General features: G+C 43.7%; 1 protein-coding gene and 1 long non-coding RNA gene across 2 annotated transcripts in view; both read right to left on the minus strand.

The window, feature by feature from the left end:
- The window catches only part of LOC115305007, a 39,656-nt gene extending 32,818 nt beyond the window's left edge, over window positions 1–6,838 (minus strand). Inside the window, exon 1 of the long non-coding RNA XR_003914720.1 lies at window positions 6,687–6,838. This is a non-coding gene — a long non-coding RNA (uncharacterized LOC115305007). The remainder of the gene's footprint in view (window positions 1–6,686) is intronic.
- A 3,650-nt stretch (window positions 6,839–10,488) lies between these two features.
- On the minus strand, window positions 10,489–15,623 carry CDKN1B (cyclin dependent kinase inhibitor 1B). Its single transcript, XM_029955215.1, has 3 exons — window positions 14,632–15,623; window positions 13,953–14,082; window positions 10,489–11,843 (listed from the first exon to the last, which is right to left on the minus strand). Exons 1-2 carry the CDS (start codon window positions 15,104–15,106, stop codon window positions 13,961–13,963), a joined length of 597 nt encoding a protein of 198 aa, XP_029811075.1. The 5' UTR covers window positions 15,107–15,623; the 3' UTR covers window positions 10,489–11,843; window positions 13,953–13,960.
- Between the last annotated feature and the right edge of the window lie 2,084 nt (window positions 15,624–17,707).

Consider the following 17,707-nt stretch of genomic DNA (forward strand, 5'->3'; position numbering starts at 1 on the left):
ATGCAGTGATCTTCCATACCTGGTATTCTGAGATTCTAAGATTTGCCTCAAGTCAGTCCCTTGGAGCGTGACAGCTCAAGACTGGTCTCGTTAGCAAACTAGAAATGTAAAACCATCTCCTGAGCACTACGTCCTAAATAATAAAACTAAGACAGGGAATTAATCTGTTGAATTCTGGACAGAATCCTCGAGTGTGCCAAATGCCAAAGATCTAGGAATGTGAGGTTTGGGATAATGTTACCCACGGAGTCCCTTGTGCCAAAAAGATGGGGTAGGCTCAATTTTCCATGGTTTGTTAAGATATTCCTGAGTTAATGGAAATGATATTTATACCTCGTTTATGTGCCCTGGGAAGAAAATCATATACCCAAACACACACACTATTCATAATTCATATATGGATTTAATGATATCTGAAACTAGACAGAAAATGAAGGGGCAGGCATTATAGAAGTGCTTGTTCTCTGCCAATGTCTAAGGAAAGAGACTGTAAGACACCAAGAGAAACTTACTCTGCATTAAAGAACTGTAAGGATAATTATTTTTCAAATTTGCAGTATCTTTATGGTTGTTTCTTGTTAAATGTTGCTTTAAAAAATGAGGCCATACCATAAATATTGCTCTGAGCCTGCTTTGATATTATTAACAAGTTTTCCTACTAACGTAGATAAAGTTACCTGGGGTGTTTTAATGACTGCAATCTGTGTCATTCCACAGTTGATTCAAATAATCAGTCCCATACTCCTGGATCTAAGGAGCTGTTCACTTTTTTGTTTCTTTTTATAATCAAATATATAATTTCACAAGGATCCTTCTGGTAAAGATATCTTTAATCATACATCTGATTATTTCCCCAAAAGTCAATTTGTAGAAGAGGAATTGATAAACCAAAAAGTAAACCCACAGCAAATAATGTAAAATATATGTGTGTGGGTGTGTGTGGGGGTGTGTGTGTATGCATGGGGAGGGGGCATAGGAGGGATTTAACATTTTTCCCATGTGGTTGGCTATAACCCTATAACCCAACACCATTTATTCCATAATAAAGTCTCTCTCTATCGATTTGACATTTTGTGTTCATCACATAATGAATTCAGTTTGATGCTTTTAGGAGAATACAGAACTTGAAGGAAAAGTCAGATAAAGGGATGATTTTGGAGAGGTTCCGATTATCAGCTTATAAGAATTAAAAGCAGAAATGAATGAGATGTGTCAAGGAAGGTGATTATACTCACTTTAAGAGGCTGACTTAGCTAGAACTTCCAGTAGGATGTTGAATAGGAGTGTTCAGAGATAGTATTTTTGCTGTGAGTCAGCTCTAGTAGTAAAGCATCCAGTCTGTAATCAGTAGGTATCATGTTAGCTGTAGGTAATTTTTGTAGACATTCATTATCCAATTTAGGAAGTTCTATTCCTTTTTTTGCTGAGTTTTTATCATGAAGGATGTTGGACGTGTTCAGGTGCCTTTGCTGCATCAATTGATAGGATTTACGATTTTTCTTTAAACTGTTAATGTGGTAGATGACATTGATTTTCAAATGTTGAACCAAACTTGAAAACATGGAATAAAACCACTTGGCCATAGTGTTAAAGAGAAAGAGAGTGAGAGTGAGAGTGAGAGTGAGAGAGAGAGAGAGAGAGAGAGAGACGGAGAGGAGAAAGGCTGATTCAGGGGAATTTCTATGGGAAAAAAAAAAAGGGTGACAGCACTAAGCCAAAGACTAGCAGGTTTGGATTAAAGGAATTTTACACTGAATCTGAAAGGTGGTCATGGCTTTCACACATGTAAACTCTTTGCTTCTCTGGTCACCAATGAAGCTGTGGGGGTGGGGGGTGGGAGGAGGGCGGAAATCACCCAGCCTTGGACGGAAAGGAGGGAAGCAAAGGTTAAACTATCAAGAAATGAAAATGGCTATCTTTGTATCTGAGTGATGCTAATTGTGACTATATTTGCCTAAACATATGTACTCTGTATATAATTTATATCCCAACGGTTATAAACTACGGTTGAGCATGTTTTCATATTTTAAGAGCTTTTGTTCCCTTTCTGAAAACTGTGTTTATATCCTTTCTTATTTTTCTGTCGGTTTGCTTTTTCTCGTTGATTTGTAGAAACTCTATATTTATCAGGGAAATTAGCCCTTCAGTATATTGGTTGAGAATGTTTTCCCAATTTGCCATTGTATTTGTGTGAGTGTGTGAGTATGAATGTGTGTGTGTATGTTATTGATTTAGTACCACAAACAAATCTATACCAGATCCTTTCTGAGGTAATTAGAGATGGCCCTAAACTGAACAAATGTCTTATTTTTTAAGCTTTTTAAAAAATTGTGTTAAATATACATAACAAAAAGTTTACCATTTTAACTATTTTCTTGCAATATGTTAATTTCTTTTTATTAAATACTCAATAAATATTGTTCTTCTTGGGGCACTTGGGTAGCTCAGTCAGTTAAGCGGCCAACTTCGGCTCAGATCATGATCTTGCAGTTCGTGGGTTCGAGCCCCGCATTGGGCTCTGTGCTGACAGCTCGGAGCCTGCAGCCTGCTTCAGGTTCTGTTTCTCCTTCTCTCTCTGCCCCTCCCCTGCTCACACTCTGTCTCTGTGTCTCTCAAAAATAAATAAACATTAAGAAAAAAAATTTTAATTGTTCTTCTTAAGAGTGGTAACAGCAGCAGGGCACTTGGATAGCTCAGTCACTTGAGCATCTAATTTGATTTGGGCTCAGGTTATGATCCCACGGTTTGTAGGACTGAGCCCCTGTTCAGTTCAGCACTGGCAGCACAGAGCCTGCTTGGAACTCTCTCTCTCTCCCTCTCTCTGCCCCTACCCAGTTTGTGCATGTGGGCCCTCTCTCTCAAAATAAATTTAAAAACATAAAAAGAAAAAATGAAGTGGTAACAGTAGTAATCAAAACTGAGAAACAGCAGTGCCTGGGTGGCTTAGTCTGTAAAACAGGACTCTTGATTTCGGCTCAGGTCATGATCTCATGGTTCATGAGTTCAAGCCCCGCATAGGGCTCACGCTGACAGTGTGGAGCCTGCTTGGGATTTTCTCTCTCCCCTCTCATTCTCCCCCTCTCCCCAGCCCACACACAAACTCTTTCTTGGTTTCTTTCTGGAAAATCAACATTTTTTTTAAAACTGAGAAATACATTTACAAGGTTAATATAGCAGATTGTGGTTGGTTACTTGAGAATCCAAAATAAAAACTGGGTCTCTCTGTTAATTATATGGTTTATAAATATATATAATGATTTATTTTTTAATTATTTTTTTAACTTTATTTTTTTAACATATGCATTTATTTTCCATCATTTACACTACAGTAGTTACAATGACACTCCAAACAGAAAAGCAAAGTAAAAAATCAAAACCCCAACTTCTATTTCATGTAATTAGACTTATACAGCAATTAGAAGGTTAAGTAACAACTAGTTAATCACCTAATTTCACAGCTATCTGAAGTGGCAATCGTTATATAGTAGCTTATCTATGATACATTCAATATAAATGATACAATTTATTACTTGCCCATAAGCTAAAACATAGCCTGCTTAATACCTTTCCTTAAATTCCACCTCTATACTACAATATACCTGAGGTCTATGTATATAATGATTTATAAATATTTAACAGTTTATAAATATGTAACAGTTACTGTGCTAAGTACTGCACATACATTATGCCACTGAATAGGTTAATAACCTTATGAAAGAGGTAAATGCATCCTTGTTATATAGCCAAAGAAATAGAACCTTAAAGGTGAAGTCACTTGCAAAAGGTCTTATGACTCAAGTAATTGGGACTCAAACCCAAGCAGTCTGATTTCAGAGCCTGAAGCACAACCACCATACCCGTGTCTCATAAAGGATTCACAGAACACTGTGTATGAGATTCCTTTAAACAGAGCATAGACAGACTGTAAAATGTTTCCAGTAGTTGTGTGTGTGTGTGTGTATGTGTGTGTGTTTGTGAATGTAAGTATAAATGCATATATGTATATATTTAAATATACATATAATTTGCCACTTTAACCCTTTTGTATTTATTTTTAAATTTATTTATTTATTGTGAGACAGAGAGAGTGCAAGCGGGAGAGAAGTGGAGAGAAAGGGAGATTAAGAATCTCAAGCAGGCCCTGCACTGGCAGCACAGAAACCAACGTAGGGCTCAATGTCACAAAATGGACCGTGAGATCATGACCTGAGCTGAGACAGAGCTGGACGCTACACCCACTGAGCCACCCAGGCACCGCTAACCATTTTTTAAATGTATAGCTCAATGGCATTAAGTATATTCACACTGTTGTGCAACTATTAGCACATGCCATTGTCTCCGACTTTGCTATGAAAGCTTTTGCCAGGCAGAGCATTTTTACTTATGTTATTAAATGTTACTATATTATATGTAATAGATTCTGCTTTTTCATACCTGGAAAGACCTTCCTAGCTCTGAGATTATATTTTTTAAAAATCCTCTGAAGTTTCTTCTGGTGTGTCTATAATTTCATGTTTTTACACTTCACTCTTTAATCCTCCAGGAATTGATCCTCGTATAAAGTATGAGATAAGGATCCTACTCCACTTTTTTTAATGCCAGTAGGAATTATATTTCCAGCTAGACAAATTCATTTGAAATCCAAATGGCAAAAAAGCTAAGTGAAAGTAGCCAGGAATTTTTGAAAAAAAGAAGATTAAAGGGACTGGTTGGATATGGAGTATTAGTGCTACCAGAAATGAAAACATATCCTAAAATTACAGTAACTAAAATAATATACTCAGTGCAAAAACCAATAGAACAATGGAATGGAATAAGACAATCAGAATTTACCAGAATTTAATGTAAAAGCATAAATTTAATTGTCCTTTTTATCATGTTGAGTATTTCTATCCAAGAATAAGGAGCAACCTTTCATTTGTTCAAGTCTTCTGTTAGAGATACATCCACAGAATGAGAACATTGTTCGTCTGCCCCCTACCTTCCTGTCCACTAAAGAGTGAGGAGTAGTGAGAAGTACCTGTGGAGCTTTGTTTCAGGTCTAAACGATTTTCCAATGTCATTCCTAACATATTGGATTCCCGAGTCTATTTACATAATGTAGAAAGCTGTTATCAAGTCAGGTTTAATCAGACATATCTGTACCATAATTCCATAGTCTGGGCTCAAACCCAATATTTAAGTGTTAAAGATGAAACAGTAGGTGTTAGGTGTTGGCAGAATTCTTTTTAAAGTTCCCAGAGCTAACTTGGGGCCTTGGGAAGTTAGAATGGCAACTAGAAGTTACCAGCTAGTCCTATTTGTCAGCCCTCTCAAAGACAGTGCTTTAAGGCTCACAGGTGTTGGTCTAGAACAGCAATGTCTATTAGAAATATAAGGGGGGTCACATATGCAAATTAAAATTATCTAGTAACCATGCTAAAAAAGGGAAAAAGAAACAGATAAGATTAAATTTAGTATTTTTATTTGATCTAATGTATTAAAAATATGATCACTTCAACATGTAATCAATACAAAAATTATTAATGAGATATTTAACATTTCCACACTAATGCTTGGGAACCTGGTGTGTATTTCACAGTTACAGCACATCTCAATTTGGACCATCTACATTCAAATGCTCAATAGCGACATACGTCTTCTGGCTACCATATTGGATGGCACAACTCTAGAAGAAATGTTCTAGAGTTTCTAAAATTGCTTAATTTATCGAATATCCAGAAAGTCCAAGATTGAAAATACCATATTTCAAGGGTCTAGAACAGACTTTGAAAGTAACCAGTCCTCACACTCACTTGATATTTGTCTCTTGTCCACAATGTCCTTGTCAAGGGGTCATCCAGACTAGTGCCTGACTCACACTTCCAGGGATAATGAACTCACTGCTTCCTGAGGCTAGCCAGTCCATCTGGGGACTTTCTGAACTCAAACAAATTCCTTACTAAAGGCACAGGCAGGCTGGTGTATGGTGGTCCAAGGAGCTTAGTTAGGTTGTGTAAGTAAAGGATTAATGGAAGTAAAGGATTAATTGGGTTAGAAAAAATTGGAGGAGGTAAGAACTAAAAAATGGCTGGGGAAGTTGAGTTAAGAACTGTTAAGACTGAAGGCTGGGGCTGGGCGACTGGTTAAAATCATTAGCTACACTGCCACAAGAGTAAGAGACCCCAAAAATGTATGATCAACATGCTAGTTTCACTAATGTGAAAATAGAGTGATTTAGAAAATAATTTGAATTATTATAAACTTTTGAAATTTTCACAGCAAAGTAAAACATCATTGAGTTATAATTAATGGAGGATATTGTTTCTATTAGACCTGTAATATAACCAACAGTATCCTAAATCTTAAAGTACTTTACCAAAAGAATTAATTTCCAGCCCCAGAAATCAAAAGGCACTTGAAAGGTCTTTTTTCCTTTCTCGATTTTTTTCCTCTGTTTTAACATTTTCCTTACTCAAAAGCACTCTGGAAATCAAAAAGAAAACTTTCTTGAAAAAAATCCTATAAAAAATGACAGCGACTGGCTGAATTATGATGGAATCTGGCTGGGAGGGTAGCACTTGAAATGACAGACATGATCTATCTTTATAGCTCCCTGTTTCTTTATTTTCCTTTTTTCCTTCAGGCTCTAAGATGCTCTTTTCCGGGCCACCTTCACCCCCAGTCCCCACCCCCACCAAGTCTACCTTTCCAAGGCAGGGGAAGGTGCATCCTCTCCTGGGTTTCCGTCAGCTCCTCCCTAGCACCTCTGGCCAGCAACGGGCGAAACGGCGCGCCCCGTACATCCATTAACGTTTTATACTACATCTCTGACCCCGCCAAAGCTGCTCGGGTTTGTTTACCGCGGCCCCACGCTCCCCCACCCGCCTGCACACTGTCAACGGCACTTGGGGGCAAAATTTTGGAATAGATGCTCCGCCCACCCGCCTCACCAGAACCAGCTAAAGCTCCCCAGCTTGGGGCGCCTAAGTGGGTTTCGTCACACGATGTGGGGTACCGTACTTTTTACAAGCAAACAAGCATCCGAAAAGAAAAAAAATTCAAACTGCACTGACCGGCCAATGGGAAAGGAGCGGGAGGTGGGCGGAGGAAGAGCGCGGCGGGCGGGGCGGGCGCGGGGGCTGGTACCGCAGGGGATTCGTGAAAACGCGCCCGGCGCAAGGTTTGGGGCTACCCCCCCCTTTCCTCCCAAACCAGCAAAAGCGAGAGAAGCTGGAAGCTTTCAGATCCACCTTAAATTTTCAGTGGACTCGGCGCAGGGGTCAGTGGGCGCAGCCAATGCCAATCAAGTTTACAACCACCAGCACGGGAGGGAAAAAGAGCAAAAAAATAATCTTCAAGTTCCCTAGTCCTACACACACTGAGACGGACGCACGCACTCACATACGCGGGCACACAAAAGGAAGGAGGGGGGTGGGAGGGGAGGAGACTGGCGCTCAAGGGAGGGGGAGAATGTTTGCAAAAAGCTCGTTTGGGGCTCAGTGCCCGCGGCCCGAGCGCTCGGGGAAGGCGCGCGGGAAGCGCGGCCCGACCCGAGCGCCATGATGGTCGCCGCGGTTCGGAGCCCATTTTTTGGAGGGGGGAGCTGCGATGATGCAATCCCCCGGCCCCGCGCCCCGGCTGCGCACCCTTCTCCCTGCCTTTTCTTAGCGTTCCTTTGAGGCGCGTCGATGTTTCGCGCCCAACACGCATCAGTTTCTTGTTGTATTTTGTGCTTTCTGATTCCTGCCTACTGTGTGTCCCCACGGGAGACAGGCCTGGGACTTGAATGTCCGTGTAAATACTTTCGCTTCTGCAGGGTCTGACTGAGGCTGACCCCACCCCACCCCACCCCCACGCGAGCTAAGATCCGGGAGGTTCCTCCCCCCACCCGTGTGGGTGAGGCAAGGGTGGGGGGAGAATCTAGCCTGACCAAGGGCGCTTCTTCTCTGCCGCCGCCCCCTCCCCAGCTTTGCTTACCGGATTTTTACCTTACCGTTGGCCAGGGGGGAGGGGAGTGGGCGTAGGGTGTGGCTCAGGTAAAAAGGGCAAATTTTAAAAAGAAATTTAGACTCTGAAAAACAGATTGGAGATCCCAGGCGTGCTTTTAAAACACCTTTCTCAGTCCTAAAAAGCTTATGAAGAGCAAGTGTCTACGTTCACAATGATGAAGATGAAATGGCGAAGGCGGCGTTTCCCGGCCGCCGGGAAAGATCGCTTGGCTCGGCCTGGGCGGTGGGCGCACCGGGGCCTGAAAGGCCGCGCGCACCCCGCTCCCGTCCTGCGCACTTCCACCGTCCTCTGTCCCCCAGTCATGCTCCTGGCCCCACATTTTCATATTCATTCCCTGCCCCAGTCCGCCTCCTAGGACTGCTGGGGATGCGATTGGGGGTGGGGTGGGGGGAGACTTTGCAAAGCGAGTGTAAAGGAGGAAGCGACCCCGCAAGCGGCTGTGGCGCTCGGGGCCCCTCCTGCGCGCCGCTGCGGTCATCCTTGGCCGCCGGCGAGCCGGGAAGCCTTTCGAAATGCGCGGGGCTGCGGATCATTGGAGCCCAGGATGAGGGTGGGAGCGGGCTGCTGCCCCGGAGGGTCCACAGATTCGGGAAGGTTCTCCTCTTCGCTCAGGTCCCCCCACCGCTCTGGAAAGGTCAGGGTGCTTGGTGGAGAGGGTCTGACTGTGGAGAGGAGCAGGGGCTTCCGCTTCGTACTTAGCCCAGAGGAGAGACGCTGAGGGAGGAAAGTTTCCGAGAAACCACCCCGCGCCGCTGCGCGGACCGGGGAACAGTCGCCCTCCACGGCCTGCGGGACGCCCCGGGCGCGGGAACCGCGCGCGGCGTCCTGAGCGGCGTGGGCGCTGCAAGTGGCAGCAAAGCAGCGAGACGTGATTGCTTTTCCATCGCGGGGCTCCAACCAGCCCGCACCCGCAACTGCCGCGGCCGGCGGGAGCGGGGCTTCGGGGCACTTTGGGGAGACAACAGTGCAGTGGCCGGGGTAGAGGGGCAGGGGGTGGCTGGCGCCGGCTACCGCGACCCGTCAGAGGGACGCTCGCGGCGAGCCCTGCCGTCCAGGTCCAGGGAGAGGACACTCCGAATCTCGGGGACGCACTTGGAGAATTGACACAGACGTGTAAAGGATCGACCCTGTGACTCGGGGCTGCGTTCCTGTGAACGTGCCAGGCGCGGCGAGCATCCACTTTTTCCTGGCCCTACACTCCTAAAACGCAGGCTCTAAAAATTCACATTAAAGGTGCCGCTTGAGGGAAGGAAAGTGGGCTGCAGGCAGAAATTAAGAGGATTTTTTCCCCCTCTGTCAGAGACACTTTTGAAAGTATTCTTTTTGGTTCAGAGGAATTAATTTTATTTCATTATTTCCTGACGCTCCATTCCTTCCCATTTTGAATTGTTTTTCTTGCTTTCTCGGTGTCTTCCTGAAAAACACCCTGTTTGCGTGTTTTGAATAGAATCGCAAAAACACCTTTAGCCTTTAATTAAAATAATACCTACTTGGAAGATGTAGCCCAGCCACCAAAAAGACCTTCTTTCTCCTTCCCCGCAGCTAAAGGGACTCAACACTGCCTTTTTCTTTTTTCTTTCTTCTTTTTTCTTTTAACAGCTTCAGGTCAAAATAAGCTGAAACTATCTTGTTTGGAAGCCCTTTGGGGGTACAATAATGTAAATGCTAGTATTTCAAGTAAACAATTTAACCCAAATTCAGGTTTTTGCAGTTTAACCATTTGCAGATTCCTAGAAAAAAAAAATTTACTTTTACACCTTAGCCACATTTTTAAGAGAATGTAAAATAACAGGGATCATTTTAGTTAAATTTGACTTTAAAATACCTTGTTTAAATTTTTCTTATTTAAGTAAAAAATATCTACCTCTGTCATGTCCACATGGAGCCCAAAATCCTCAGATTTGGTATTTAGATTAACCAGTCTCGGGTTGTGTAGATTATAACCAGGAAATTTCAAAATTGAGGGATTTGTGATGACCAGTTTGAGGAATACCTGTTCTGTCAAAATAAGTGTGGAGTGCCAATTTCTAAAGGGCCTGTATCTAAGTATTTTGGACAAGAGGTGTAGATTAGATGGTCTGAACAATTGCTCTAATTGCTCACAACACTTGCATATGTAAATACAGAAGTTAGAGAAGTCACCATGTTACTTTCATTTTCAGTCCTGCAAATGTATGAACAGTCTACACTTACGTAAAAATTTTTGAGTCAGACACATATCCTAGAAGATATAAATATTTGAACTACTAGGGATTTGACAATCTGATTTATATGAAAAAGTGGCTTTTCCACTTTACACGTCTAAAGCTTTGTTCACTCATACAGAACTAAGTGGAAAATACTATTACGTTCAGAACCACATAAATATCATCTGAGATGTGGGCCTAAATTAACAAGATATTTGCCACTTCATGTTGTATTTGTATAAATACGACTATAATGCCAGGTCAAATACCTCAAAGCTTAGTAAAGCACACTACAGTTCAACTCAACGAATAGCTATGGAAGTTTTCTTTATTGATTGCTTGATGTGTAACAATAATTGGCATCTTTTTCACACATTACAAAAAATTATACTTGGCTCAGTATGCAACCTTTTAAGCATAGCCATATTATTTAACAGAAGAAGGGAAAAAATCTATTCTACCCAATGCAGCATTTACAAATGCACAAAACATGCCACTTTGGCTTGTATATGGTCTAGATTAAAAAAAAAAATCTCTTTTTAACATAAATAAGTTAGTATAATTTTTCAGTGTCTTTACAGAGTTATGTACACAGGTACACTTCAAATGGTTTTGTTTCATACACATACACAGGCAATGTAAAAATACTGTTTAAAGATGTAGTATCCATTTCAGTAATCCATGTATGCTTTTCTGTATATGTACTTTACATTAAAAACACCATTTTCTTGGGGCAAATTAACAAATAAAATGAGAACCTTTAAATGAAAATTATTTCATTATTTTTATGTGCAGTTATTTAAAGATCTTTAAAAAAATATCCAAGGTATTAGAATTATTTTGACTGTGCCTACGCAGCTCAAAGTCCAAAGAAAATTAAGAAATCTCAAGAAACGTGATAAAAATTAGATGGCTGAATCTGAGCATTCAGAACTCCCCCCCCATACACCCCAGATACTTGCCCAGAATTACCTGGATTACCTAACTGCTGAATAATTAAATGGTAAATTCCAATTTTAAGAGAAACTGGGAGTGGGGGTGGGGGGAAGGTAAGACTGAAGATAGTTTTTCGCTTTAAAAATAAAAAAAGCCATTTGCCACTACATAACGGAATCATAAGAGCTCCCAAATGAGAAAAAGCTTCATGTACAAAAAAACATAGCAATTATTTGCAACCAGTGTTCCAATTTGGATTTTTTAAAAATGAAATATTATCAGTTTTCACTGAAAGAGACATTACATCTTTAAAGAAAACAATTCAAACCCTTCCCCAAAACTGCTTCTCTTCATGCAAGTCACATATTTTCCTCCTTGCTCTAAATGGAAGCAAGCTCTTCAGACCCCCCCATGCCAATTCCTCAGCCCCCCATCCTCCCTCCCCCCAATGTTTATGTGCTACATAAAAGGTAAAAACTATATACACAGGTAGTACAATGAAGCAAATAAGGAAAAACCTAATTGCACAATGCTACATCCAATGCTTTTAGAGGCAGATCATTTAAGAGTGCCTATAATTTTAGTGTTATTGTGTTGTTGCTTTTCAGTGCTCATACAGGATGTCCACTCCATGGAGTCAGCGATATGTATTTAAAAATTTTTAATTTATATCTTCCTTGCTTCATCAAGCAGTGATGTATATGATAAACAAGGAAACATGTTTTAATTCTGCAAAAGAAACAAGGACAAAGAATTAGGAGAAAAACCACGACAATAGCATTACCAATGAAGTACAGGAATTATGTTGTCATTGTCTTAGTTGTGAAATACCTGAGGGATGGAAAAGAAAGTGTGCAGTAAAAGTTGATGATCATAGTCCTCTCCATCCAACGTTTCTTTCACTGGATTTCTTACTTTCCTCTGTGTTGTGTATTTTTGTATAGAGGAGTGGGGTCTCAACAGTGGGGAGTTTTGCCCCCCAGGGAACATTTGGCAATGGCTAGAGACATTTTTGGTTGTCACACTGGGGGTAGGAGGGTGCTACTGACATCTGTTGGGAAAGGCCAGGGCTGCTGCCAAACATTCTACTAATGTACAGAACAGCCTCCCACAACAAAATTATTCAACCCAAAATGTCAATAGTACAGAGGTTGAGAAACCCTGGTCTAGAGAATTGGGGTCAAAGATAGTAAGAAAGAAAGGAGAATTAAGAAACTGTAACACTTAAGAGTATCAAAGTTTTCCAAATTTGAAAACTAGTGGAACTGTAACTTATACTCTCCAAAGAAAATTCTATTAGTTTTTTTTTTAAATATTCTAGTTTCTAAGTCATATGCAAAATATACACAAGAATGCTTTTGAAGAGGCCCTTACTACTATTTCTAGTATTCTCTGAATACTACTACTATTCCCTAGTATTCTCTAGTTAGCAATATTTACTAACAAATGCCTCTCTGTATGTCAGAATGGGACCAGATTAAAATCCAGTAGGTGTGATGCGCTGTGGCTCATCTGATGAGCTAGGCTGCAGGTCACAAACCACAAGTCCCAAGCTGTTGGTGGCTTCAGAAAATTTTTTTCATCCACTTTCCCCACTTCATACACAGCTATAATATTGAAGTTCTACAGTGATGTTTTGCACAAGCTTTGAAAAATACCAGATGTGTGTGAAGAAGTCATATATATGACACTATGATTTAAAAACACAACAAACTTGAATCTCACCTGAATCTCTAGATTCTTTATTTTTACTTTTTTATAGATGAGGATTTTAAAAGCCAGTATCAATACCTACGAAAATCATCTGTTTATGTGCTAAGCTATGAGTGCATTTGGGGGGGGGGAAATCATGGTTCTTGTTAGTAAGAAGTTTCCAAACTATTCATATACACCTTTTGATCATTATGGATAAGCAATCCACAGTAAATTGAGGGCTGAATTCTTCAAATTAGCTGTTCATATTGACCAGATTTTTGTAGATAGAAAAAATGTCCACTTCTCTTCTGTGGGGCAGACCTGCCTTCACCGCCCCTTATGACTATTAACCATTTCCCCTGAAATATCCAAATCATCCTGTTATAGCACAATTAGCATACACAAGCTGACGTGTTCTTGGATTGCTTACTCCAGCAGAGTTAATTTAACTTCTGCTTTGTAACTTCAGAAATTGTTATCAGAAATTCTGTAGGAACCTTAGTATTTTTGAGGTTTCCAGTTTGGTTTTTTTAAAATACAGAGGGTTCCTTTCCTATTCCCAAAACTTGTAAGGAAAGAGGGAAAGTAACAGTTTATGAAAATAAAAAGCATGTAACATTCCTATTTCCATTGCAAACCATTGGGTTAACCAAATAGGAGCCATTTGTACCTAACTTTTCCCTCAAATTTTAATCATTTACTCAACATTTTCCCATGTACGGCTTGAAAACTGTTACAGACTCAACTTGAATCCCTGGGAAACGAATTCTCACGAAGTGGGACTGAGGCACACTCCAGTTCTTGGTCACGGGGGGAAAGAACCTCCTGTTTCCCAACATGTTTTGGTGGGATTCAAAGGGAAATGACCTTCCTACCCATTGGGCCTTGGTCATAAGTATTTGCCTAGGACACTTGCTCTAGTTCCATGTTTCAAGAAAAAATGATGTCAGGACGTGGAAAGTGTGAAGAACTTCAGTACCCTGGAATCCAGCCTTCCCCATTCCTATTTTTTGACCTCACAAAATAACAACAAAACAAAAACCCACAAGCTCTAATCTGCCAGCAACCACTAAGGTCTGCTTGTTTTGGGGTTTGAAAGCCCAATTCGGGATGTAAGTTACTTGCTCCTAGCAATCAACCCACCGAGCTGTTTACGTCTGACGTCTTCTGAGGCCTGGCTTCTTGGGCGTCTGCTCCACTGAACCCGCGTTCGGGGAACCATCTGAGGCATTTTCTTCTGTTCTGTTGGCTCTTTTGTTTTGAGGAGAGGAATCTAAGGGCAAGAGGGAATTTCAAAAAGAACACACACAATCTTTATTAGAAACACAATGGCTGACAGAAGTTCGCACAATAGGCAGGGGATGAAAAACCCACACCTCCACCCACAATCCTGGATCAGTCATTCCTAGTGGCCTTTAAGGGCACAGACTGGGGTTTTCATACAACAGAGAGTGTATTCTGCGCCCCAAAGCTCTCTGTCCACTGCGAAGACGAGGCCGTGGATAAACATCCCAACGTTGTCACAGACCCACCGCTGGCTAGCGAGGAGGAAATGCCCTGTTTTCGGTTAGAGAAATTATCAGATAATAGCATCTCAGGCTCCTGACTTAAAATTAATAAACAGACAAGCAGTCAGCCGGATAGTATTTAAAACCCATGATTAGGACACCTCGCTCCCCACAAGCCAAATCGGAATACGCTGTTAAATTATTTTTAAATAATAGTAAAAAATAATAAATTTTTAAGTTGAGATTAAGACCCTCAAGCAGGTAAAGAAGTGCCTGGACAGACAGACATTTTCTGTTTGGGGAAGGGTCATTACCATCTGTAGCAGGTCGCTTCCTTATCCCAGTGCACTGCTCCGCTAACCCCGTCTGGCTGTCCGATGTATCAGTCTTTTGGTCTACCAAGTGTGTGTCCTCGGAGTTTGCCTGAGACCCAATTAAAGGCACCGCCTGGCGGTTCCCGCTGACATCCTGGCTCTCCTGCGCCGGCACCTTGCAGGCGCCTTTGGGTGGCCGCGGGGGTCTGTAGTAGAATTCGGGCAAGCTGCCCTTTTCCACTTCTTGCCACTCGTATTTGCCCTCCAGGGGCTTGTGATTCTGGAAATCAAAATTCCACTTGCGCTGGCTTGCTTCTTCCATGTCTCTGCAGTGCTTCTCCAAGTCCCGGGTCAACTCTTCGTGGTTGACCGGGCCGAAGAGGTTCCTGCAGGCGGAGGGCTTGGGGTACTCCGCCTGTCTGGCGTCCATCCGCTCCAGGCTCGGGCTCCCGTTAGACACCCGCACGTTTGACATCTTCCTCCCGGGTCTCTACGACCGCCTCGCGCGCGCTCTCCGAAAACAAAACTGAACAAAACAAAACGCCCCGACCCAGCCCGAACCCCTCTTATAAGCCCTGCGACTGCACTCCGAGCCAAGAGAAACAAACACGGACAAGTAACTGCCCGAGCGTCAGGGGCGCGCTGGCTCTGGGGGAGGGGTGAGGGGAAGCCCCGGCCAGGCAGCCGAGAGCCGCCGCCGATCAAGTGTACCGGCGAGCGGGAGGGCGGGGAGGGGAGGGGAGAGGAGAAAGGAGGGGGTTGGCAAAGCCAGTCCAGGTCCCGGGCTGCTGAGAGCCCGCGGGTCCCGCCAACCGAGCGGCTCTCCAAACCTTGGCGGCGTCGGAGTCGCGGAGCGGCGAGGCACTGGGGAGAGGGGAGGGGGAGAAAAACACCCCGAAAAGACGAGCCCCCTTTTTTTAGTTGCCCAATATGGCGGTGGAAGGGAGGCTGACGAAGAAGAAAATGATTGACACCGCAAGTCTATTTAAACAGAGGAGGAGATCCATTGGTTGCGGCGCCGGGAGCCGCCCCGCCGAGGCTGGCGAGCGCGGCCTTAAGGTGGCCCAGCGCGGCTGCGACGCCTCCCCGCCCGCCCGCGCGCGCCGACTCCGACAGCGCCGCCGGAGATTGGCTGGTCGCGTGACTGCCGGAGGTGCGCCGCTGCCAGCAAACCTGCTCCGGCTGGCCTCGGAGAAATTAAAAACGAGACAAACAAACTGGCCAAACGGCCGGGGAGCCGGGGAGGGGCGGGGGCGGCGGGACCTCGGGTTCAGGTCCCCGCGCTGCGCTGGCTGCCGCGCCCGCTCCGCGCCCGGGAAACCGAGGGGGCTGATCTCCTAAGTGGCTGGCGGCTCGTTTTACGCCTCGGTGGCGGTCGTGTTTTCCTGGCACTCGCCAAGCCTGGGGTGCGGGCCTCTGGGGGCGGAGGCGGGCAGTGGGAGTTCTGCCCCCAGCTGGGCTCTCGCCGGTGGCCACTGCCTGTGGCCCTGCGGGGCAGCGGAGGAGACTTCGCCGAGGGGCTGGGAGCCCCTCGGTCTGGGTGCTTCAGCTGAGGGTGAGCAGTGGTTAGCTCACCCTTAACCTAGAAGTCTCTGCTCTTCTGGGGGGTGGGGGAGCGGGAAGCTTGGGGAAGAGGCCAAAGCGAACGTAGGCACAGCTTTTATATCTAGTCTGAACCCAAGTTCTCCCACAATAAAAATAAGGATTTCAAGATCAAAAACTCGACTGGTCTCCCAAGTCCCTAATAAACTCTGTAGCTGTCTCAGACACAGGTTTCAAAAGCGAGGTTACACCCTGACCCAGGTTCTTGCTTCCCGAGCTCATTTAAGGCCACTGACCTGGGCTGCGTGTGGGAACTCGGCTCCTCTTTGTATTTTTCAGTTCTTTCCCGGGTTGTAGCAGTTTCCTCTACCTGAGTCCCGCAGCCAAATACAACAGCTCCTTCCTTCCTCCACCTTTCTCTCCCACCAGATTCACTGTTCCAACCCACCCAGAGCAAAAATTTAGATGCAAGTAAATGCCTTTACAGAGCTACAAGTCGTTAAAGGGTGAAAGTAATTTGAAAGACCAGATTATGAAATGATTCATAAAACCACCACAACCCTGTCCTCGCGCGTCGTCTGATACTATTATTTGGGCGTTTCTCTGCTCCCCTTTGCAACTTGCAATTACTATCACTATGATCCTGAGCAGAGTGGTGCAAGTTAAAGATGCATGGGGAAGGCTGTGTATCTGAGACAGAGCTCAAAGGGTCTTTTACTGTCTCTGGACTCCACCACCCACCCATACATATAATCTTGGTTTAGGCCAATGTGGATACATTTTACTGGAAACTAATCTCTTTTAGTTCTAATAGTATACAGAAGCAATGTTTCCTTTTGCATCTATGCTACATAGGGGTTTGATTTTTAACTTGTTTTCTTAACCACATATTGTTCCAAAGTGTGTTCCACTTTGTGTGCCTGCCTCACCTTAGCACACCAGACCGTAAGAGCTGGCAGGGACCTTCAGAACCCTGTGGCTCAACCCTCTCTTTTCACCACTGAGGAAATTGAGAGCAGAAGTTTCCTGTCCAGGGACACATATCCAATAGATAGAAGAGCCAGGGGCTAGAGACCGGTCTCCTAACACTCAGACTGGTTCATTTTTTCTTTCTTTCCTTCCTAATGGTTCAGGTTTTGTCAGGATTCGCCTATGCTGTCGTCTGCAGGTCCTCCTCTCTTACAAGGGATTCAAAATGGCTCCTGCTCATTCCCTGGGCTGCCTGCAGATGTTTCCTTGGTGTGGCCTGTGGTCACTGATATTTATATGCAGCTGTCACTGGCCTTTGGTATCACTATGCACTAGTTCAACTAAAATGCGGATTCCAAAAGGCCAAGGGTGACACCCAAGAGAGGAGTGAGAGAGGGAGTGCCCAAAACTAGTTTCAAAGTCAGGACTTTTCCATCTGATTGGCAGAAAATATTTCACCTGCGATCCATGTTAGAGGTCTCACCTTTATTTTTGTACACCTAATGAGTTACTAATTTCCTGGATTGGAGAAGAAGGTAGAGGGGCAGGAAAATTAGGGTAGGCC

The sequence above is a fragment of the Suricata suricatta genome, chromosome 10 (genome assembly GCF_006229205.1).
Source record: "Suricata suricatta isolate VVHF042 chromosome 10, meerkat_22Aug2017_6uvM2_HiC, whole genome shotgun sequence".
In the NCBI taxonomy this organism is placed as follows: domain Eukaryota; kingdom Metazoa; phylum Chordata; class Mammalia; order Carnivora; family Herpestidae; genus Suricata; species Suricata suricatta.

Excerpts from the sequence above, each read along its gene's own strand:
- CDKN1B (XM_029955215.1), bottom strand. The coding sequence starts at position 15,106 with ATGTCAAACGTGCGGGTGTCTAACGGGAGCCCGAGCCTGGAGCGGATG. Across the intron at positions 14,083-14,631 it reads GAAGCGACCTGCTACAGATG|ATTCCTCTCCTCAAAACAAA; the intron begins GTAATGACCCTT and ends TCTTGCCCTTAG.